The sequence below is a fragment of the Symphalangus syndactylus genome, chromosome 4, assembly GCF_028878055.3.
Source record: "Symphalangus syndactylus isolate Jambi chromosome 4, NHGRI_mSymSyn1-v2.1_pri, whole genome shotgun sequence".
Taxonomy (NCBI): domain Eukaryota; kingdom Metazoa; phylum Chordata; class Mammalia; order Primates; family Hylobatidae; genus Symphalangus; species Symphalangus syndactylus.
The window spans coordinates 55071665-55095989 of NC_072426.2; the positions used below are offsets into that span (position 1 = coordinate 55071665).

The window sequence follows — 24325 nt, forward strand, 5'->3', positions numbered from 1 at the left end:
GAGAGTTCTGTAGATATCTATTAGGTCCACTTGGTGCAGAGCTGAGTTCAAGTCCTGGATATCCTTGTTAACTTTCTGTCTCGTTGATCTGTCTAATGTTGACAGTGGGGTGTTAAAGTCTCCCATTATTATTGTGTGGGAGTCTAAGTCTCTTTGTAGGTCTCTAAGGACTTGCTTTATGAATCTGGGTGCTCCTGTATTGGGTGCATATATCTTTAGGATAGTTATCTCTTCTTGTTGAATTGATCCCTTTACCATTATGTAATGGCCTTCTTTGTCTCTTTTGATCTTTGTTGGTTTAAAGTCTGTTTTATCAGAGACTAGGATTGCAACCCCTGCCTTTTTTTGTTTTCCATTTGCTTGGTAGATCTTCCTCCATCCCTTTATTTTGAGCCTATATATGTCTCTGCACGTGAGATGGGTTTCCTGAATACAGCACACTGATGGGTCTTGACTCTTTATCCAATTTGCCAGTCTGTGTCTTTTAATTGGAGCATTTAGCCCATTTACATTTAAGGTTAATATTGTTCTGTGTGAATTTGATCCTGTCATTATGATGTTAGCTGGTTATTTTGCTCCTTAGTTGATGCAGTTTCTTCCTAGCCTCGATGGTCTTTACAGTTTGGCATGTTTTTGTCGTGGCTGGTACCGGTTGTTCCTTTCCATGTTTAGTGCTTCCTTCAGGAGCTCTTTTAGGGCAGGCCTGGTGGTGACAAAATCTCTCAGCATTTGCTTGTCTGTAAAGGATTTTATTTCTCCTTCACTTATGAAGCTTAGTTTGGCTGGATATGAAATTCTGGGTTGAAAATTCTTTTCTTTAAGAATGTTGAATATTGGCCCCCACTCTCTTCTGGCTTGTAGTTTCTGCCGAGAGATCCGCTGTTAGTCTGATGGGCTTCCCTTTGTGCGTAACCCAACCTTTCTCTCTGGCTGCCCTTAACATTTTTCCCTTCATTTCAACTTTGGTGAATCTGACAATTATGTGTCTTGAAGTTGCTCTTCTCGAGGAGTATCTTTGTGGCGTTCTCTGTATTTCCTGAATTTGAATGTTGGCCTGCCTTGCTAGATTGGGGAAGTTCTTCTGGATAATATCCTGCAGAGTGTTTTTCAACTTGGTTCCATTCTCCCCGTCACTTTCAGGTACACCAGTCAGACGTAGATTTGATCTTTTCACATAGTCCCATATTTCTTGGAGGCTTTGTTTGTTTCTTTTTATTCTTTTTTCTCTAAACTTCTCTTCTCACTTCATTTCATTCGTTTGATCTTCCATCACTGATATCCTTTCTTCCAGTTGATCGCATCCACTACTGAGTCTTGTGCATTCATCACGTAGTTCTCGTGCCTTGGTTTTCAGCTCCATCAGGTCCTTTAAGGACTTCTCTGCATTGGTTATTCTAGTTAGCCATTTGTCAGATATTAATGTACAATTTGATGAGTTTTGAAAAATGCACATATATTTTTATAACTAATTCCCTAATCAGTCCTCACCACCCATGGGCAACACTGTTCTGATATCTATCACCACAAATTAGTTTTGCCTTTTCTTGAAGAATCTACTTATTTTTGATACTGCATTATTATTCACTTTTCCTTGATACATAGGATTTTTTTTAAATGTTGCATAAGTGGTTCTTGGCTGTGAAAACTTGTTACGAGACTTATAATCTAAGTCTAAGAAACAACTTTTAGCAGCCACTTTGGATTGTCTTTGTTTCTTAGAGTGATAATTTTGAAATTGTTCCATTCCCTTTGATGAAAATGTGCATTAAGAAGATAAGCATGCTTATGAGATCTAAAGACTAAGCGTTAGTATGTACTGGAGGACCCTTGGTCTCCATGGTTCCTTGAGTATAAAAGAGGAGTCCATAAGAGCCTGTATTTTGGCCAGGCATGGTGGCCCACACCTGTAATCCCAGCACTTTGGGAGGCCGAGGCGGGCAGATCGCAAGGTCAGGAGTTTGAGACCATCCTGACCAACATGGTGAAACCCCATCTCTACTAAAAATATAAAAATTAGCCGGGGCGTGGTGGTGGGTGCATGTAATCCCAGCTACTCAGGAGGCTGAGGCAGGAGAATTGCTTGAACCCGGGAGCCAGAGGTTGCGGTGAGCCGAGAGCACATCATCACACTCCAGCCTTGGTTACAGAGCGAGACTCTGTCTCAAAAAAAAAAAAAAAAAAAAAAAAAAGCCTATATTTTATATTAGGGCTGATTTCACTTTTTCCTGTGGGGAGTAGTAGAAAGAATTGTAGCTCTTGGGATCAAGTTTGGAGAGTGTCTGGGTCTGCATATTCTTGAACTAGTTATGTAAGTTTTCTGAACATCAGATTGCTCTGTGATAAAATGGGAATGAGAATTAAAGAATTATGCCAAGGATTAAATGAATGATCAGTTACAAAGTGCCTGTTACAGGGCAAGCACTCCCTTCTCCTTTTTTTAATGGCAAGCTTTTTAGCATTTGAATTTTTCTGGTTTTAGCGAGGAGGAGATTTCTTAACTGTATTAGAAACAATGGCATTGATCATGTTATTTCTGATGCCAATTATCTTCAGGGCACTGCTTTCTTATATCTTGCAATTCCTTAGAAGCTTCTCTCCAACTTACTTGGCTGCCCATTCGTAGCCACGAAGGCTGTGAGAGGAAACTAAAAGCATCATTCTCCTCTGTTTTTCCTTGTCTCATCCCCTAACCATGGAATATCTGTAAACATTGTCTTGAGATAAATCGTAGGTATAAAGGTGCCTGTATATACAGAAGGATAAAATCAATCTTACCAGTCACTTAAAGAAATATCTAACTTTGATTCTAAAATTCATTAATAAGAGCCCACCCCAAAACCATAACTAAAATGGTCAAAATTGACTAATGTACACATAGGCAATACAGAAGAGGATACCAGCTTAGCCAATAACAATAAAAAAGGTGTTCATTCTCTCTACTAATCAGGAAAATACAAATTAAAGCAACAATGATATACAATTTTATACCCATCAGACTGACGAACATTGAAAAAGTCTGGTAACACCAGATGCTGATAAGGATGTGAGGTTAATGGAGACTCTTATGCCTTGCTAGTAAAGGTATAAATTTCTGTAATCTTTTTGAAGATTTAACCAGAGAAGTTGCTGCACATGTGCACAAGAAGAAAATCAAAGATGTTTCTTAAAGAATGTAGTAGCAAAAAGTTGCAAACAACCCAAACATCCATTCTTTGGAGATCAAATGAATACAGTTTGATATGGAATGCAATATTGTATATAAAATGCATGAACCAGATTTATATGAATTGATCTTTAAAAACAACATTGAATATAATTGCAAGTTGCAAAATTATTCCTATATATTATTTCATTTAAGAAACCTTTTTGAAAGATAAAAGTACTATGTTTTGTGTATAGATTTATATATTTTTAACAGTATAATGAAGAAGGTTGACTATAGTAGGAGGAACAGAGGGGAGAAGAATGAGACCGGAAAGAGGAAGTCCAATTTAATTTTATCTTAATTTAATAGTATTAATAAAGGAAACATCACCAAATATTAACATTTAGTAATTCTATATCAGTAGTTCTCAATGCATCTTTTGTCCCTGGACCAGCAGCATTTGTAATCATCTGAGAACTTTTAGAAATACAGGCCCCAGTCTAGATCTACAAAATCTGAAATTTGGGGGGTAGACCCACGAAACTGTGTTTTAACAAGTCTCACACTACCACTGTTTTAGATGGCAAAGGCATGGATGTTTACTATCTCATTCTTTGTGATTTTCTATACTTTTTAAATTAAAAATTAAATAATCTTAAGCTTTTCTTTCTTCTCTCTTCCAGTGTCGCCTTAGTCTATAAGTTTCAACTCCATAATTAATGGCTCATTAAGAAAATAAAGTTTTTACTGCCACACAAAGTTCTCAGATACGGATGGGTTTCTTAATATTAAGCAAAGGCGAGAGCCAAAAATGGGAAGACATAATTAATTATTATTTGAATGTGCATTGTTCAGTTAGTACATCACCCTAAAAAATTTTATTCTTTCTGGCATTTCTCCCATTATCATCAACAATACATACTATTCAACCTTTGAGTACATGTAAAACAATGCAAAGTGTTGATAATAGCATAAAATATAAATCAAGTCCTTAGAAAACAATCTAATTGCAGGGCTAGGATGTGAGTAAAGAAAATTAGGTTAAAAGGTTAAAAAGGAATACCCTGCCTGGTATAGGGCATATACAACTGCCACACGGAGTTTCAGCGGGGTAGGTTTGAAGGGAAGATTTTTTGGAGAGTTGGCCTCAGTAGAGAAGGTGATATTTCAAGGAATTATGTGAACAAAGGACATTGCAGTATTCTAACTCAAAGACCCATGTAAGTGGTATAGTTAAGTTGAGAGTGTGGAATGTTAGGTAGAGTCTTTAATTTTTATTCTGTAGATGGGTGAAACCATTAAAATTTTTGAGAAATGAGATGATCTGTGTATGCACAACAGTGCCCCAAGAATATAAATTTGGCTAAAGTGTCAAAGATGGACTGAAGGCAGGAAGATGATTAGGAATGAGATGTCAAGTTCTTCAAAGACAGTGAAGATTTACATAGTGAAGCAGAAGAAATAAAATGAGGTGAGGAGAAGAAGAAAAAGAATGCAAGAATATAAGAATCATAATTGAATGGAATGTATTGGTTTCTTAATGCTGCTGTAAAAAAACTACCAGAAATTTAGTGACTTAAAATAGCACACATGTATTATTTGAAGCTTTGGACTTCGGAGTCTAAAATAATTCCCAGTGGGCTAAAATCAGGGCATCTACAGGGCTGTGTTTCTGTGTGGAGTCTCTAGAAACAGACCTGTTCTCTTGCCCCTTCTAGCCTCCATAGGCTGCCTGTACCCCTTTGCTCATGGTCCCTTCCTCTGTCTTCAAAATCTGCAGAATAGCATCGTCAAATGTTTCCTTGACTCTGCCTCTCCTGCATTCCACTTTTCCTTATAAGGACCTTGTGATTACATTGGGCCCACCTAGATAATTCAGGATAATCTCCCCATCTCCAGATCTTTAACTTTATCACATGTCAAAAACCTCATTTGTCATTTAAGGGTCACATATTCATAGGTTCCAGAGATTAGGACAAGGACATCTTTGGGGGCCATTATTTTGCCTACCACATGGAATATTACCATAACTTGATGATTCCTTAGGATTCAGAAGAGAAGTCAGAAAGCCTGGATCAGTTATGTCAACTCTCTCACTCTCAGTTTTCTCATCTGTAAAGCAGGTGGGGAGAGGGTATGGGGGTGGGATTCCCAAGCCTAACACTGATTAGAATGTCAGCTCCACGAAGACAGGGATTTTCATCTGTTTTGTTCACTACCGGTACATAAAGGCACTTAGTAGTTAGTTGTTGAAAAAAGTATTTATGGCAGAATGAATAAATGAGTCAAAGAAAAGTTTGAAAAGAGCACTAGGGAAAATTCTCCCCTAACTCCTCTGTATATTGTTAAGTTCTAGTTTTCTTAGTAAAGTTTGTATTTGGCACAGATTAGACTGTCTAGAGTCCTGTCATTGCAATGGAGATCTTCTGAGGCTGAGAGAGAGGGATAGCTATGATTTGTAGTCTGTCCTTTCCTCTTTTGCTTTTAGTTTCCATGCTGAGCATCCCCTGAACTGGGGATGGGGAAATGTATTGGGATTGATGTATGGCCTCGGTAAATGTCTGGGGCAGCTGCTTATTGAAGAAGAAATTGCTCACTGTGGCAATGATCAGTTGCCCTGAAACAACCAGCTGTCACATTCCATACTGCTCGCCCAGTGAGAGTCAAGTCTTGGCCTTCGCATTCCTAAAAGAACACTCGACCCTGTGAGGACATAACATCCATTTGTGCTGTGCATAGTGCCAATAAAATAGAAAACAGAAAGGCTTTTTGCGCTTTTACAGAAATAGCATGGAGTACCCGTATCTGAGAGTACAGTTAGCCAGCAGGTAGGCAAAAGTGAATGGACGTTCTGATATGGAAGCTAATGCTTTTAGGGGTGCTGCCTCTCACATAGAGTCTGACATATACTTAGAGTAAAAGCTGTCATTAAAAATGGACATTTCAAAGCCTATAGTTAGCAGTTACTTGATTTAAAGACAATGATCTAATTTGTTTAAGGAAGCAATGGATGACAGCGGAAAGAAGGACTGACTTTATATGAACATGAGGGCAGAGGGTGCCAGTTTTGCTCAGGATCCTTAAAGTCAGAGAATTAAACTGTTATTTGTCTTCTATTGTGTATGCGACCCTGGATGAACACTATGCCTTTTCTTCTATTTTTTGTCTGTTTTTATCAGTGTCATTTTTCAGATGTCATCCTTCTGGGGATGGAGGCACATATACATGTTAGATACAAGTTGTCTCTTAGAATACAAAGAGGGATTGATTTGAGGACTCCACTCCATCCCCTCATACCAAAATCTGTGGATGCCCAAGTCTCTTATGTAAAATGGCATAATATTTGCATAAAACCTATGCACATCCTCTCATATACTGTAAATCATCTGGATTACTTTTTTTGTTACACGTGTAGGACATTTGTTCTTAGGGAGTCACAAGTTTTGTGCCCCTTGTCACAGTGACCCCAGATGCCTGTTCCATGTGTTGTAAACAGAGGAGCCATTCTTCAGCCCCCTGCTCTGAGCACACCCCTAGATTACTTATACTACCTAATATAATGTGACTGCTCTGTACATAATTGTCCTACTATATTTATTTTATGTTATTTTTATCGCTGTGGGTTTTAAAATTTTTTTTGTCAAACATTTTCTATCACAGTTGGATACAAAGGACCAACTCTATTTTCCTGGTCTAATAGTCTTTTGACAGAACTTGGTTTTTTTTAATATTTATTTATTTATTGGTACAAATTTACAGGGTATATGTGAAACTTTGTTACATGTATATAATGCATAGTGATCAAATGAGGGTATTTCTGGTGTCTATTACCCCTAATACAATACATTTTTGTTAAGTATAGTCACCCTCCTATACTATAAAACATTGAATTTATTTCTTCTATCTTACTGTATGTTTGTAATCCCAGCACTGTGGGAGGCCAGAGCAGAAGGATTGCCTGAGCGCAGGAGTTTGGGACCAGCCTGGGCATAGTGAGACCTCATCTCTACAAAAAAATTTTTAAAATTTAACCAGGCATGGTAGTACATGCCTTCCAAGTAGTCCCAGCTGCTTGGAAGCTGAGGTGGGAGAATAGCCTCAGCCTGGAAGATCAAGGCTGCAGTGAGCTGTGATTGTGCCACTGCACTCCAGCCTTGGCAACAGAGCCAGACCCCGTCTCAAAAAGAAAAAAAAAAGACTGAAAGGAATCATCATCTTACTGTAAATTTATGTTGATATGATGATTGACTAAAATGTTAATATAGTTTGATTAATGATCATTTAATAAGCAGCTGATTTTTTGTCTTTTTATATTTTCGAGTGAGCAGGAGCTTTCTCTTTATTTTCTTGCTTAGTACATTGCTTCATACAGTTCCAGGTGCAGATAGCATATCAATGTATACTTTTTGTACTGCATATTTATCAGAAACTTTGCATAATACTTTCTATATCTGTTTGAAACTCATCTTTCTTAAAACACAGATTTAAAGTTTATGTCTTTACTTTGTAAAACTATTTATTAGAGAAAAAAAATTTAAATGTCATTTCTGTGACTCCTTCTCTTTTACCCACATTAAGTGCCCCTTCAGTGCTCCTAGCAATCCGTGGCCACTGTATCAACTGATCCCACCATCCTACTATGCTATAAGTCTATGTTTATGTATCACTCATTCTTGATTCTGAGCTCCTTCAGAGTAATCACTTCCCCAGTTTTTTATTACTTTTTGGTACGTAATAGGCACTTCAGTATTTGTTGAGTGGATGAATGAATATCTGAGCGTTTAAAATAACTGAATTATGCTACTCTATATCAGACCCCAATGACCTTCAAGTGGCTCTTATTATAGTTCCAGTGAACATTCCTAACTACAATCCAGACATTTTGGACCTTAGAGGAATTTTACTAGAAATTTAGTCACTGAGGTTAGAGCATCTGGAAATCTGCCGCTGTTTTCAAGAGCTAAAGAGTATGTAAAAATAAGAGAGAGTTGCTCTAAGGGAAATGAAAAGGTATAGGATAATTGCATAATTCTACTTTTAAAAACAATTAATATCCCTTTACCATACGGGCAAAAAAAAAAAAAAGAGAGAAAGAAAAATGTTAAGAAGACTAGAAAACTACATAAGACAAGAAGGTATTTCCCCTTCCTTGTTCTGCTATCCTAGAGGAGAATTTTATATCTTTTTCTTAAAGCTAAGATACTATAGTGAGCTGAGAAAACAAAGTGAACCATCCACATAGAACTAAAGATACATATTTCTGAAGTATAGCCAGTTAGAGGATAATAGCTTATTCCACTGATACTAAATAGCAGAAGAAAGGAAAGAGTAGAATTAATAAGTAATAAAGAGGAGAGAAGAGTAAGTTGAAGGTCTTTATAAGACTAAGGTAATAACTCAAAATGAAGGTGGAACTAAAAGGTAAGTAACTTCCAAATGCCTTCTGATCTGTTTGAAATAAGCCTCAGCGTGTTAATTCCTGTTTTGATTTTTCAGTACCCTCTTTCCCAAAAATAAGTCTGTTGAAGGTAAAATAATTTTCAAGGGCAGAAATTTCAAAAGAAGTTGGACTACATCCCTACATTAAGAATTATTTTTGCCCTAATGATGCTCCTGCATTCTTTCCATGATTGGCCACTAGGTCCGGTTTCATTTTTAGTAAAAGAGCATTTAGCCGTTTTGAAATATTATATTTAAAACCCATATAAAATGTTCATTTTCTATTTTTTTATTTTTTATTGTACTTTAAGTTTTAGGGTACATGTGCACAATGTGCAGGTTTGTTACATATGTATACATGTGCCATGTTGGTGTGCTGCACCCATTAACTCGTCATTTAGCATTAGGTGTATCTCCCAATGCCATCCCTCCCCCCTCCCCCCTCCCCCCACCCCACAACAGTCCCCAGAGTGATGTTCCCCTTCCTGTGTCCATGTATTCTCATTGTTCAGTTCCCACCTATGAGTGAGAGCATGCGGTGTTTGGTTTTTCATCCTTGCGATAGTTTACTGAGAATGATGATTTCCAGTTCCATCCATGTCCCTACAAAGGACATGAACTCATCATTTTTTATGGCTGCATAGTATTCCATGGTGTATATGTGCCACATTTTCTTAATCCAGTCTATCGTTGTTGGACATTTGGGTTGGTTCCAAGTCTTTGCTATTGTGAATAGTGCCGCAATAAACATACGTGTGCATGTGTCTTTATAGCAGCATGATTTATAGCCCTTTGAGTATATACCCAGTAATGGGATGGCTGGGTCAAATGGTATTTCTAGTTCTAGATCCCTGAGGAATCGCCACACTGACTTCCACAATGGTTGAACTAGTTTACAGTCCCACCAACAGTGTCAAAGTGTTCCTATTTCTCCACATCCTCTCCAGCACCTGTTGTTTCCTGACTTTTTAATCATGGCCATTCTAACTGGTGTGAGCTGGTATCTCATTGTGGTTTTGATTTGCATTTCTCTGATGGCCAGTGATGATGAGCATTTTTGCATGTGTTTTTTGGCTGCATAAATGTCTTCTTTTGAGAAGTGTCTGTTCATGTCTTTCACCCACTTTTTGGACAGTAGGAAATTCAAGCCAAAGGCAAAGAAGTTAAAAACTTTGAAAAAGAATTAGACGAATGTTCATTTTCTTATATACTTTATTGGAACTGTAATCAAAATTTGTTGTTTATATTTAAAAACTATGGAAAATATATACTTAAAATGTGATTGCTAAAATAATTTCATTCAAAGTGCAGGGTGAAATCACAGGATCAAACATAGTTTGGGCCCTAATAAATTAAAAACATTCGAATTCTTATTAGGATGAAAGAATGTGATAAATGATGTAAAGCTTGCTCAAATGCTGATGAGGGGTTTTGCTTTTGTTTTGTAGACTAGTGTTATTTTAAAGCACATGCAGGATATCTTGTATAAATACATTTTGGTGAATTTTTACAAGTAATTTCAGTCAATAAAAAAATTGTCACTTTTCTCTCCTTATACCAGGTTGTTGGTGTAGCCCAGGCCATCAACAAGAAATCAGGAAACGGTGGGACATTTACTGAAAAAGATGAAAAGGTACCAAAACTTGTGTCAGACATGAGCCAATTTAGGAATATGCTTTCTCTTTATAGTATATACACCTCTAGGATTAGCTATTGCTGAAATTGTTGGTCACAAAAAAAAATTAGAGTTAAAAATGATCTGAAATGTTCAAAAGTGTATCTTAGGCTAAATAGAGCAATGATTTCACATCTGAGTACTTGTGTTATTCAGTCAGCAGAAACCCCCAAATTCCCTCCTTGCTTTGCTGCCAAGCCTGCACTGGGCATGTTGGGGCCACACAGAGGGTGACTTATGGTATTTTAACTATATCATTTACCTTTCATCACTGCTATAGAGATCCAACCTTGAGTAAAACCCCATAAAAACACTGCTCCAAGTTCAGCACTTTTGGTTGGCTAAAAATTGGAATTGCCTCCTGGTGTAGCAAATTTCTGAATGTTTTATAAGCCTTGCACAGAGACGGTGGGGCGCCAAGGTATGAATTCAGGCTGGATGATGTAAATTTAGCTTCAGAGAGAGCAACAGCCAGCATTATTTTATTATTCTTCTCATTCAACTCTGAAGGAATACCTTCCACACACCTCATTGACATGCTTTCCATTTAAGGACAAAAGCCCTTAAACCTGTTGATAAATTCATTCTATGAGTAGGTTTCATTATTTCTCCTATTGAATAAGTAATTATGTGTATATCATAGCCTACTGAATTATTCCTATTCCAAGCCCATTGCTGTTTATGTTGTTCCCCTGAAAATTAGTAGGAGCTTTTGAATTTGGAAGATGTTCAAACAAGACAGTTATTTTTATCTCTATGCTATAGGCTAGGTTGGCACCTGTGTTGCTCCCCTTGTTATAATTGCTTTGGAACATAGCAAATACTTTTTAAATCAGAGTAATAGACATCTAGGCTCCTGTTCTGTTCATGGCACTTGAGAATATTTGGTATGAAAACATGGTTCCTGGATTGGCTTTAAATTCCATTATTATGTCTATAATCCATTAATATAACTCCCTCTTGAATTGATTTGAATTTTTAAGGCTCTATCACATTGTGGATAAGATATGCTGTCTAAATATTTATTTCAATCGATAATTAATATAATTGGAAACACATTACCCTAGTATAGTATAGTGAGGATGATAGATCCATGTTAAAAATGACATATTTAAAGTAATGTTTGCAACTTTATATAATATTTAACTTTATGCTTTTATTGTGAATATTCTTTTAACAAGTATGTAAGCTGTTGTTTGCTGCAGTAATGAGTTACAAGCTATTTATATAATAATTTCAGCATAGATCCAAGTCTTAATATCATGGAGAGGCTAAACCAAATTTTGCATAGAATAAATTGTAACTTCAAGTGGTATAAACAGATCTTTATCTTAGTTCCTCTCCTTTTTCTCCTTATTGATTTATACCTAATTTACACCTTAGGAGACTATTCCAACACCTTTAGCTAAGACTTGGTTTATATCATCCTAATTTTATGTAGAACAAACATCTACTCTTTTGGCTTTCTAACTGTAAATATTTGAGGATCTGTATTTCAGGCAATGTAACTATACTGTTTTATGTACAGTTTTTATTTGTCTATTATCTGTTTTTTAGGACTTTGCTGCTTATTTGGCATTTTGTGGTATTGTTCTTCATAATGCTCAGCTCTATGAGACTTCACTGCTGGAGAACAAGAGAAATCAGGTCAGTCTAATTACTAAGGAAGTGTATAGAAATACTTTTTAAAAATTGTTACATTTTTATCCAAGTAATGTATGCAGATGATTAAAAATTTAGATAGTACAGATACAGTTTCTCAATACTTTATTTTTTCTAGTAGTCATTTGTATTTCCTATTTTCCATGCTTAGTTGTTTATCTTGTTAGACAATGTTCATTAACTTGGGAGATGAGGATTTATTTGCCTTACACCGCACCTTACTTGCCATTACCCTTATCCTACTGGAATCATTCTGTCACTGTTTTAAGTCACTGTATGGGTTGCACTTGTGTTGTTAAATAATGGTTTTAGTTCTTGCTCTGTCAACTGTAGACATTACTCTTCATTTCATACTTTGTAAGATGGGTGTCTTGGCATCCCCTGTTCTCTTTATCTCTTTTTCCCAACTACCACTCCTTAGCCCTGCTTTTCCCATCTGGACTTTTTCTTTTACAATTGCCCACATTGGTAATATATACTGTTCTACAACCATGATGAACTTTTCCTGGGCTTTGTCTAGGTTAATTCTAAAGTTGCAATTTTAAAGAAACTATTTATAAGCACTATAATTATGTAGATGTTGTTCATACTACCTTTGTTATAGAACTTTTCATTTTTCCTGTTGTTTCTGAATTTTTTTTCCTTGAACTCTTTGCTCTAGTATAGCATCATGTTCTTGTTTCCTCCCCTCCCCAAACTCCATTATATTAGGCATCCTGTTGAGTTCCCCTTCTGCTTCTGTTTGCAGAGGTCCAAACTGAGGTTCTCCAACCTTTCTTCTTCCAAGCTAAACTATTTAACCCTATGCCTGCTACACTAGTGTCATCATGGAACTTTTCTTCATTGCTTTCTTAGAAAGATTCCACTATCTTTTGGATCCCCTACTTCTTTCTCACTTCCTTATTTTGTTGCAGCACATTCTCAATTAACTACCTAAGAAAGGGTATTGGTAAAGTAAACTTTCTGAGTTCTTGCATGTATGAAAATATGTATTGTGCCATCCTGCCACTTTGGCTGGGTATAAAATTCTAAATTGAAAAATCAATTTCTCAGAATTTAGAAGTGGTGCTTTGTCTTCTAACTAGCGTCCATGTTGTCCTTATTCTTGGCTCTTTTGTAGCTATTTTATATTTATTATCTACAATATAAATATATAATGTGACATACAATACATATTTTGTATTTTTATATTATTATTTATATTGATTTTTGTCTATGTGTCTATAAGCTTTTCAGATTATTTGTATTTGCTTTTGTAACTTAATTTCACAGTATTTTTTTTCATTCATCATGCTGGTATCTGTATGTTGGTTCATCTCTTTGGAGGTTTAAGCAAACTGTTCACTTCTGTGTAATTCTTTTTTCATTATTTCTTTGATAATTCATCTTCTCTACCCTCTATTTTCTCTGTTTAGAATCTGTGTTAATAAGATATGGGACCTTTCATTGACTTTAACTGCAATGTTCTCCCTGTTCTATTCTTGCAATCCTTTCATCCAGTCCCCATTTTTACAAACAGATGTGATCACACCACTTCCTTCCTGCAGTGCATCACAGTCTAAACTGCTTCAAAAGACATAGAGTGCTTTTCAGGTTCTTTTTCTGCTTAACCCTGCAATCTCATTTCCCAGTTCTTCTCTTTATAGTCTGTGCTCTTATAAAATCTGATCAAAACTTTCAGTGTACTACTTTCTCTGAATTCTATTATTCTTGCCTGAAATATTTCTCTTCTGTATTTCACCTGAATGATTCCTGCTCATCTTTCAGACCTCAGCTAGGATAGCGTCACCTCCACTGAGTTTTTGGTAATACTTATGCGGTTCAGAAGAAAGAGAAATCTACCAGAAAAAAACACAAAGGAAATTCTTAAAACTTTGTTTACTTTGACGGGTAATATTTACTGTGCTCTGTAAAAATATGGATCATGTTGACAAATGTTGATCTAAAAAGTTTGGAACAACATTAACAGTGTGTTTTATGTACCAGATAGTGTTCAAAATACTTTATAAATATTATCTTAATCCTCCTAACAGCCCTATGATTTTAATGTTATTAATATCCCCATGTTCAAGAAATTTGCCCTCAGTCTCAAAGCTAGCAGGAAAGGAAGTCAGGATTAAAAACTGATTACTCTGGCTTCAGAGGCTGTGATCTTAACAACTATATTAACTATATTAACAGTCAATAAAGGATTTTGTTAATAAGTGGAGACATATTTATATTTGAATGCAGACTTGATCATAACCTGCTAGGTTATATAAACAGTTTATAACCCATATAAATAATTGTGCTTTAATAATTACAAACAATTGCTAAATAATAAGCTCTTAATTTTTTTGTCTAGGTGCTGCTTGACCTTGCTAGTTTAATTTTTGAAGAACAACAATCATTAGAAGTAATCCTGAAGAAAATAGCTGCCACTATTATCTCTTTCATGCAAGTGCAGAAATGCACCATTTTCATAGTGGATGAAGATTGCTCCGTGAGTACAGAGTATGACTTTTTTATTTTTAGAAAGACAGAAACTTGTATTTCTGTAATCACTACTTTTAAAACTCATTTTGGTCTTAGAACCCTCTCTCAAACCCAAATGTGTATGAATATGTATATAAAACCAATCAGGGTATGAGCTGTTCTGGTTGAAGACAAGTAGGGGCGGAGGGTGGAGGGTGCCTTCATCACCCTTTTTTACCTCTGTTCATGTCCCCATCCCACCCTCCTGAAAATAGTTACCATGGGAATGTCTTTGTGCTGCTTCTACCAATGGCTACACTGTCTTCATGGAGAAATATATTGTCATTACAGTGTGCTGACTTTTCTTGGTCAGGAATACTGGTGCCCTAGTTGCTATGAACAGGCAGACCAGACTCCTCATTCTGAATGGGTTGGGCATAAAAATTTCTTCTTACCAGAAATTGTATAGAAACCAAAGGCATAGCCCAGTAGGAGTATTACTAATGGTCCCCATAAGTTCCATATTTTTACCAACAATGGAAAACCACTAAACTGTTCTAACTGGTAGATTTCAGTCCATTGATTTTGTAATGTAAAGAAACATTTTCAGGTGTCTGGTGTCACAGAGTGCTAGTTACAGCCAGGCCAGCTGTCTTGAGTTTGCCAGTAGAATCAGGGCCCCTGGCCTAAGGCGGTTTTTCTTTATGCACTTTCTCTCCCTTCTCAACCTATGAACCACTGTTTCTGGAATATTTCTTTTTGCTGTAGTTGTTTTTTTTTCTTTTTCCTTTAGTCCCTAAGAATAGGTTGTTCATTTGTAGATTAATAGGAAAGAGAGTGTGCACTATCACTTGTATAGGTCAATTATAATCTACATATGATATCTGAAGTTATGTTTTGGGGCAAAGTAGAATAATAAAAGGTATTCAGTACTTAATTTATTTTAAGAAATTTTAGTTGATTTAGATATAAGGACTATACTGTATGACCCAACATCTCAACCATTTGGGATGTGTATATGTGTCAGATGAATGCATTGTTTAATACAAAATTCTCATTAATATCAAATGAGAACTCAGTAGGCTAAAAGGTAATCAGTATTTTCATAGATACTATTTCATATTTTTCAATCAGTTATAAAATCCTTAATATAGAGGTGGTTTTAATATAGCAGCCATCATTTTAAGCTTCAGATCAGAATTCCTGAATGCAGTATGTCACTTAATCTGTAATTTTTGCTCTATGACCCATTTTTTGCATTTAATTTTTGAAAGTTATATGTGAAGCACTCCTTTTTTTAGACAACTTAAATCTCACTTTAATTCACACTCAATGGATACTTCTACCAGTTAACACCTGTTATGGTAGTACACTGATTTGGATCAGTGCTACTTGGAAGCATAGTGCAACAATATGCTTATTAAGATATTTTGCTCACTTTTTGACTACTTAAGTTGTAGGATTTAGGAAAGGAATTAGGTGACTTTATATTCCTTTGTATTACATTTATTTGTTGTTTAAAAATACGTCAACAACATGAGCAAAGGTGAAAATGTAACGAGGAAAAAAATGTGCAGATTTCTTCCATCCCCAAATTAAACTATCATTTTTTTTTCTGTTTTCTTCCAATTCTGTATAAATAGAGCATGGGCGTAATGTGCTGTTCTGCTTTTTAATGTGATTTAAAAAAATTTTTTTTCTTTCTTATTTTCGAGACAGAGTATTGCTGTATCATTCAGGCTGGAGTGCAGTGGCACGATCTCATGATCGTGGCTCACTGCAACCTCGGTCTCCCAGGTTCAAGAAATTCTTGTGCCTCAGCCTCGCCAGTCGTTGGGATGACAGAGGCACGCCCACCACATCCAGCTAATTTTTGTATTTTTAGTAGAGTAGGGATTTTGCCATGTTGGCCAGTCTGGTCTCAAATTCCTGGCCTCAAGTGATCTGCCCACCTTGGCCTCCCAAAGTGTTGGGATTATAGGCGTGAGCTACCACGCCTTTAATGTAATTTCAAAAGTATTTCTCTATGTTGTTAAAATTTTCACAGTTATTTTAATAATCACATAAAGTATTACTGAATGAAACATCTTTTTACGAAGGGATTCTTTACCTGGGATTTAACAACAATCAATGTACTTAAGCTTAAAAGCCAAAACTTGAGAATTTTCAATAAGTGTAAAAAATTTTGAAACTAATAAATCCATCAGCACCTAGAAAAAAATAAGTAGTACTCATATAGTCATTCTTCCAAGAGAAAATCAGAAATTATATGAACAAAACTTTTATTTTAATTAAATGGGAAGCAGTTTTGAGGATGTCATAAAATGAGTACTTGGGTCTATTTTGTCCAAAAATATATTACAAGTATTGGGGTCTTTTGTCAATTCCATAGCATGTATGTCTGTATCTAGATAGTTTTCATTACCTTGTCAAACTTATTTCTCAGTCTGTGTTGTCTATTTTTAGGATTCTTTTTCTAGTGTGTTTCACATGGAGTGTGAGGAATTAGAAAAATCATCTGATACATTAACAAGGTAAAAGCACTTATTCTCTACTTGTCTTTATCACATGTATATAATATTGGCTAAAGAGTTATTTCATGACCAGTTTGATTTAAGAAATATAAGCTACAGATTATTTTATTGTCTAGTCTTTTCTCACATTTCCGGTCCTAAGTCGTCCTCCATCAAGATGGAGAGACTATTGACCACAGTGACTTAAAGTTGTTACTTTGTTAAGTATTTATATTTAAATCAAAACTCATTACTAGACTATTATTTTGACAATGTGGTACAAGGAAGGGCCTTTTCTCCTATTAAAGGATTTTAGGAATTAGCAAAGGGCAGGGGTGTAACTTGGAGGCAGATGGGGAATTCATTTGACTCAGAAGGTAGACCTGACTTTAAGCCTTGACTGCTGACTTGGGCATGAAGTGGGTAGTCAAGGGAGATAAACGATGGTTTCTTTAACCAGAGAGTTTTCTGATGTCCTGGAATTTGGGGTTCACATGGTCATAATTGAATAGCTGACCTTTATTTCCTTCTTGGCTTTGCTGATCATGCACTGAAGATTATATCCCGTCTCCACACCTATTCTATCCTAAGCTCCTGTGCCACTGCATTTTCTAGCAGATTTGACATTGTTTTAGTTAGTGTTGAATCCTTTTGAAATGTCTGAAAATGTGCACATTAATATATATTATTTTAATTTTATGATGCTGTAATACCTTTTTTCCTTTTTGAAAAGAAGATTTTAGAAAGTTTCTAGGTAGGACACATGTAAGTATTTGAATATTTTACTTTTTGGCTTGCATAAATAATGAGTTACTATATATAAATAGAAATATATACATCTTTTATCTCCATGGGACAATAGGAACATCAGTATGATAATCATATTAAAAGTCCAAAATGATGAATCATCTTCATTATCTTTTAATATTTGTGCAGCAGCATATCTCTGTGTATTATATTTTAGGTATTGGCTTTTGATTTTTTTCTTATAAATTCAGCCAGGCCCTCTAATTTCTTTTAGAAGTAGCTGGACAAATCCGGTGAATTAGTGTGATAGTGACCTCTACTGGTAAATATGCATTTAAAAAAACACAAAAATGTCTTGCTATATATATATAATTTGTTTCTAAATACCACATTCCCTCTCTGTAGGCAAAATGGAAAGGATCTTTCCACTTACTGATTTAATGATTCCAAGACAGTCTTAGTATAAAGATATTTTTTATAAAGGATAAATAGGTCAGTGTGATTACCTTAAAAGAGACTAATTTACATGGATCATTTTAACTGATTTATTAATTGACTTTACAATAATGAAAATCATTTCAACAGTAATAGCTTATGTTAACTAAACATTTAAAGTTAGCTTTTATTATAGTGATACAGTAAAAGGCCTCTGAGTTTTTTTTATTTTAATAAAAATTAGGTAACAGGCCTAATTTTGCAATAACTGAATTTAAAATGGTGTTTAGTAATGTTAATGTTTTGAAAAAGGGCAAAACTAATATTGATACTTATTTTTCACCAGCAGATTCTTTATTATGTTTCTAAAACTGATTATTGGTAGGATTTAGGACTCCAATTCTCATTATTAAAAACTTTGCCAATCCAAACTTTTCCATCTCTCAATTTGATGAAATACTAGGCAATTTGATGTTAGCAGTAAGCAAATCATTCTTTTCAGGAAGTTATTTATCAATTAAAAAGCATAGCTCATTGAAGATTTTTCCAACCAATCCACTAATGACCTCATACATTAATATACTGAAGATGGTTTTGAAATGTTAAATGTAAAACAACATATTCAGGGTGAACATTACACATAATTATTAGAAGCATATCATAAAAGGGATAAAATATAGTAAGCTCTTGGGAGTTGAGTTGCCCAGGAATTTCCAAAGGGAGGCTCATTTCCACATGGTGGGAAGTTTTAGAGTTTTTGTGCTTCAATTCAAGAGCCACCCAATTAGAAGGAAAAAAATGAGTATAATGTTGTGCAGTTTATGTTAGCTCTTTATTTTGAGAAGTAGATATTTTAGTGCTATAATTCCATACTAATTAACTTTTTGTTCATTCACAAATGCACATTTGTGTCATAAAATGACAAATACATAGAATTAATCCTTTTAGGTCACTTTCTTGGAATATACGTATTAGTTTATACTTGTTATTGATTATCATATTAGAAAATATAAGTGTAATTAAATAAGCAAAGACTACTACTTTAAAAAATTGTGGATACAGCATAGAAGAATGTAGAAGTCAGACTGATTGTATTTAAATGTAAGTATTTAAGTTGCACCACTTACTGGGCTTACTAGCTGTGAGACTTCATGTAAATTATTTAATCTCTCAAAGCCTCAGTTTCTTCATCTGTAGTGGTAGTAGGATTGTACTAAGAATTAAGTGAGATAATGTATATAAAATGCTTCAGAAAATTTCTGGCATTCAGTAAGTGTTAGCTATTATTTCCATGGCTCTTTGATATTTTTTTGTCTTTGGTTTACATTAGCCTGCAGTGACTCCCATTTAATTCTAAAGCACAGAAATTTATCTTTTCAAGCTCCATGTACCTAATTCTGTCATCCCAACAATGCACTCATATACAGTTCATTGATACACATTGTACAAAAAGCCTTAGATGTGTGAGTTAGTCCAGGTCTTCCAAGAAACAGATGCCAAGATTAGATTAAATGTGCAGAAATTTATTAGGGAAAACACCCTGTGAGAACCAGAGGGAAGGAGCCAGGAAAGCCATCAGACTAACACAAAAGTCTGACGCAGAGTTAAGGAGAGGAAGAAAGAAGGAAGGAAAGTTGTACAGAAGTATCCTAGCCAGCTGAACAGTTCTAAGGAAGGTTTGGCAAGGCTGCTGGGAAGTCCTCTAGCTGAAATTTACTGTGAGAAGAATACTGGGCCTCCCAGGATTAGGCCTACTTTAGTGTCCCTAGTGTGCTCAGTCTTTTTCTCTGGGACCAGCCCTGGTAGAGGTGACCTCAGTGCAAACTTGTTGATGGCTTCCAGAGCACAGCAACTTGAGACATTGGTCAGCTACTCTTTCTACAATTGGAGCTCTGAGGCACATTCTAAAGGCCACTATAATATTCCCATCAGTGAAAGAATGAGATCCATATTCCTTGTATTACACTTTCAAAATCTTTCACTATCTGTCCTAGCCTAACATTTTCAGCCTGAAATCATCATTTTATTATTGACAATCTGTAACTATTTAGTGTTTCCCAATTACACATGGAACTCTTCCATGTCAGCAATGTGTTTTATACTGTTTTGTTTTGTTTTGTTTTTTGTTTTGTTTTGTTTTTTCCTGCCTGGAATACTCTACCTTTCATTCCTGATGTCTCTCCTTTAAAAATTCTCAGCCAACTGTGAATTCATTTCTCTAATGTTACCTCTTCCTTATTCCACTCCATTTAGGTGCTACCTGTCCATCTTCTCCACACGTGTGGTGCTTGCATTGTTACACTGTATCACTTAGGATTAGGCTTAACTGTGGATCATGAAAACCCAAAATAAAAATAGCTTAAACAAGAACACAGTATTATTACTCTCTCCTGTAAAAGCCCAGAGGTAGCCAGCTCAGGCTTGGTGCTGTAGCTCTGCTCCACAAAGGCCTTAGGGACCAAGACACCTTTGGACTTTCTACCTTACATCCCTAGGATATGGCCCTTTCCTTCAGGGTCAAGGATGCAGCTCCAGTCATTATATATCCACATTTTAAACAGTAGGATGGGGGACAGGGAAAGAAGAGACAGACAGCATGTATCACCTGTCTCTTAGGAAGGTTACTAGAAGCCATCACAGACATTTACTCTTACATCCTGTTGTCTAGAACTTAGGCAGATGGCAATACTAAGCCACTAGGGTGGCTGAGAAATGTGGTCTTTATTCTGGGTGGCCATATATGTCCAGACAAACAGAAGGGGAGGAGAATTATTGAAGGACAACTGGCAGTCTCTGCACTAGACTCTACCCAAATAGTCCATGTAATTTGAACACATTATTCATTCTGTTTCAGTCTTCTACTAGATTGTAAGCTCCTATGACAGTTACTAACCTATGTACGTTTGTCTCCCATATACTGCTAAGGGTGCCTCTGATGGAGAAGGTATTCAATCTGTATTTATTGAGTTCAGGAACTAAAAATTTATCAACATTTCTTATAGAGTAAGAAACAAACATAGTATCATGTAACTTTAATAAATCTAATGCTCATTTTTCACTTAAAGTAACCATCAGGAAAACCTAAAAATTTCGAGGAGTTAAATAAGGTATCAGGTATTTATTGATTTAGAAGTAGTTTTTCTACTCCTTCTCTATATTAACTAGTGTAAGTCTGAATTTATGATCTCTGACAAATTGCTTAACCATTTTCGATTTTTTCCTGGCTCCTACTCTTAAAATAATGATGATGATAAGAATAATAATAGTTACTGAAATGCTAATTATCATTTTAAAAGAGATTTTACAAGGATACTTACTTCTCCAATATACTTCATTCTCCTGGTGGTCACCTTTTCATTTTTCTTCTTTTCACTATAGCTTCTTATTTTCTTCTCTCTAGGCTGTTGCTATTTATGAAATATTTGTAGTTTTAAACATTGTTTTATTAAACTAAACCCTGCATTTATGTAACCTTTTCTTGAGTGTCACCCAGATAATACGTATGAAGTAGGACCACAGGAGTGTATTAGGTCTGATGTGTATGATAACTGGCATGCCTTCGCAGACTGTCAGTCTAGTCTTAAGAAATACTCAATTTAAAGTTCATTTACTATTATGTCACTCCTCTGCCATTTCCTTTTCATTCTTTTTCATGTATACATAATACTAGACAAGTGGTCAGTACTTGGTTGACCAGATTACACTTAAAGTAAAATTTACAACAAAGGGAAGACTGAAATATTTTGACCAGGAACAAGGCCACAGAGTTCAGAAATCTTCATGGAATCACTAGCACTGAAGGACGCCATATGAAACCACTGTCCCAAGAAGCAGCTGGGGCAGGTTGGGTGGGAAGGACAGAAGATAGGCAGAACATTGGAACTTTGGAAACTTAGAACCAGTGGACATTTTTCCTGAGATATATGCTGTTGTCACTCAGTATCCTTGGGAAATTGGTTCCAGGAACCCCTATGGATACCAAAATCTGCAGACACTAAAGTCCCCTGTATAAAATGATGTAGTATTTGCCTATAACCTATGCACATCCACTCACTCTATATTACTTATAATACCTAATACAATATAAATGCTATTTAAATAATTGTTGTGTTGGACTATTGTTTAAATTTATGTTACTTTTTATTTATTTATTTTTTCTTTGGCTTATTTTCGATACTGCAGTTGGGTGAATCCAAAGATGTGGACTTGTGGGTACAGAGGGCCAACTGTATTTTATTTTGAAATGTCTACTATTGTTAGGTTTTCCTACTTCTTTAGTGATACTACAATTAAAATAAGCATGTCCTTATAGATAGAGTACATTTCCATAACCTGACCCTCTTTGTTGAATTTATCATCACCACAAGGGAACATACGGAGTTTCCTGATGAAAAAACATGTTCCATTCTGTTTTCCATCCCTTGCACTGACACTGTACCCCCTGCCATCAGATTAATCTTTCATGTTCACTCTGTTAAGCAAGAGACTGAAACATAACTGGTAAAAATATTGTTAAGTTCATACAAATTTCTCGAGGAAGATAAATTTTTAATTTTAAAAGTATCTTAAAGCATCTCAAGGCAGAAAAAAGGTGTAGAGAGGAAACTGAACAAAGGGAAAGATGTTAAGGAAGACACGACAAAAAGAAGGAGAATGAAAATAGACTTAACTAGAGAGAAGAGCTTTAAAAATTTTTTCTAAGCTGTTTGATTTTTCCCTTGGTCTTAAAATGTGTAAAATACTGTTTTATTGGGATGGATAGAGAAACCAAATAATGAGGAAGTAAAACAAGCACTAGACCTTTGGCATTCCATAATCTGATTGGAAAATAATAAGATATGAAGGGACATATGAGTTTACATTAAATGACACCAAAAATCACCATGCCCATTTGCAATGAGAATAAGGCCATTCACACTTAAAAAATTATTGAAAAATTGTGGGATTTTGTTTTTTCAAAACATTTAAATTATAGTAACTGACAAGGTTGTAAATCATCAAACACATTTAAAGCTGCATTTTCCAAAGAAGTATATATGCCTTATAATTTAAGGCTGGTATTTTTCTCCCTTAATCATTTATTTAACTGTTTGCCCATGCTTTTTTTTAACTGCACAAGAGGGAACTCATATCTGTTATTTTCACAGGGAACACGATGCAAACAAAATCAATTACATGTATGCTCAGTATGTCAAAAATACTATGGAACCACTTAATATCCCAGATGTCAGTAAGGATAAAAGATTTCCCTGGACAGTAAGTAACTCAATTTTAGACTTGAAGCTAGAAGGCTGTTTTCCCATCACATCTGTACTTACAGTTATTCTTGAACTGAAGGACTGGCTCTAGAATTGACTGTTTAGGAATGATCTGTGCTTTCCCTCATCTGAGGAAGGAGAATAAAATAGATGATAACATCTATTGAGAGCTGTACTTGGGTATTTTTCTTTGTACTTTTTTCACCTTTTTAAATGTCTATTAATAAGTTACTGTACTATTTTTGAAGTAATTTAGCTATTACCTACATAATGTCAATGACATTCCTTAGATAATATTGCTAGAGTTTTTGTCTTATTTGCAAAAATTAGTTTCCGTGTGGTTTGAACTGATGCAATTGGTAATCTCCCATAGTGAGTAGCTCTGGGAAAATGGATGTCGGTTTTTCTTGACCTCAAAGCTACAAATATCTGGTTCTAAGACACTGAAAAATTTGTATTATAGTATTTTCTCCACCTTTTCAGGAAAGCATTGCACTTTGAGGCAGCTGCCTTGATTTTGTTATTTGGATGATTTTGTTATTTGGGTGTTATTTGGAGACATTGTTAGAACTTTAGCAATATAGCAATAGCAACAGTGGTATTACTAAAGGACAGGTTTGTAACACGGTGCATTTTAGGTGGTGTTTAGATTCTCCCCCGCTTGTTAAATTATTTGGGGCATTTACTACACTAGTATAATAGATACTGTACTTTTACTTATTTTTTTTACCTATTTTTACATTTTACTTATTATTAAGCTGCTTGGAAAGTTTAAAGTGAAAAAAATTCCGATATTTTTAACAAAGTAAAGACATTGCTTTATATTGCATTTATGTGTACTTCATTATAATTTATACATTTTCTGCTTTCCAATGTTCTCTAACATAAAAGTTGAATCTATAGTGCTTTCAAATGTATCATATAGTTTATATGGCATCTAATGGACAAATCAATCTCTTTACCATTTTAGCTGTTTTGTTCTTTTTATTTTTGTTTA

At 35.3% G+C, this 24325-nt stretch overlaps 1 protein-coding gene, 1 long non-coding RNA gene and 1 other non-coding gene across 4 annotated transcripts in view; 1 reads left to right on the plus strand and 2 right to left on the minus strand.

Annotated features, from left to right (window-relative positions):
- Nucleotides 1-24325, plus strand: part of PDE5A (phosphodiesterase 5A) — a 132924-nt gene that overhangs the window by 53309 nt on the left and 55290 nt on the right. For both annotated transcript variants that reach the window (XM_055274713.2, XM_055274714.2), the window contains exons 4-8: nucleotides 10146-10217; nucleotides 11817-11906; nucleotides 14266-14403; nucleotides 16842-16909; nucleotides 23218-23326. In XM_055274713.2, the coding sequence (XP_055130688.1) occupies nucleotides 10146-10217; nucleotides 11817-11906; nucleotides 14266-14403; nucleotides 16842-16909; nucleotides 23218-23326 (477 nt within the window). The remainder of the gene's footprint in view (nucleotides 1-10145; nucleotides 10218-11816; nucleotides 11907-14265; nucleotides 14404-16841; nucleotides 16910-23217; nucleotides 23327-24325) is intronic.
- On the minus strand, nucleotides 6553-6679 carry LOC129481458 (small nucleolar RNA SNORA11). The gene has a single exon (XR_008657447.1). It is a non-coding gene; the product is annotated as a small nucleolar RNA SNORA11 (small nucleolar RNA).
- On the minus strand, nucleotides 9812-24279 carry LOC129480685 (uncharacterized). The gene is made up of 3 exons (XR_008657103.2): nucleotides 23389-24279; nucleotides 21388-21477; nucleotides 9812-10200 (listed from the first exon to the last, which is right to left on the minus strand). It is a non-coding gene; the product is annotated as an uncharacterized lncRNA (long non-coding RNA).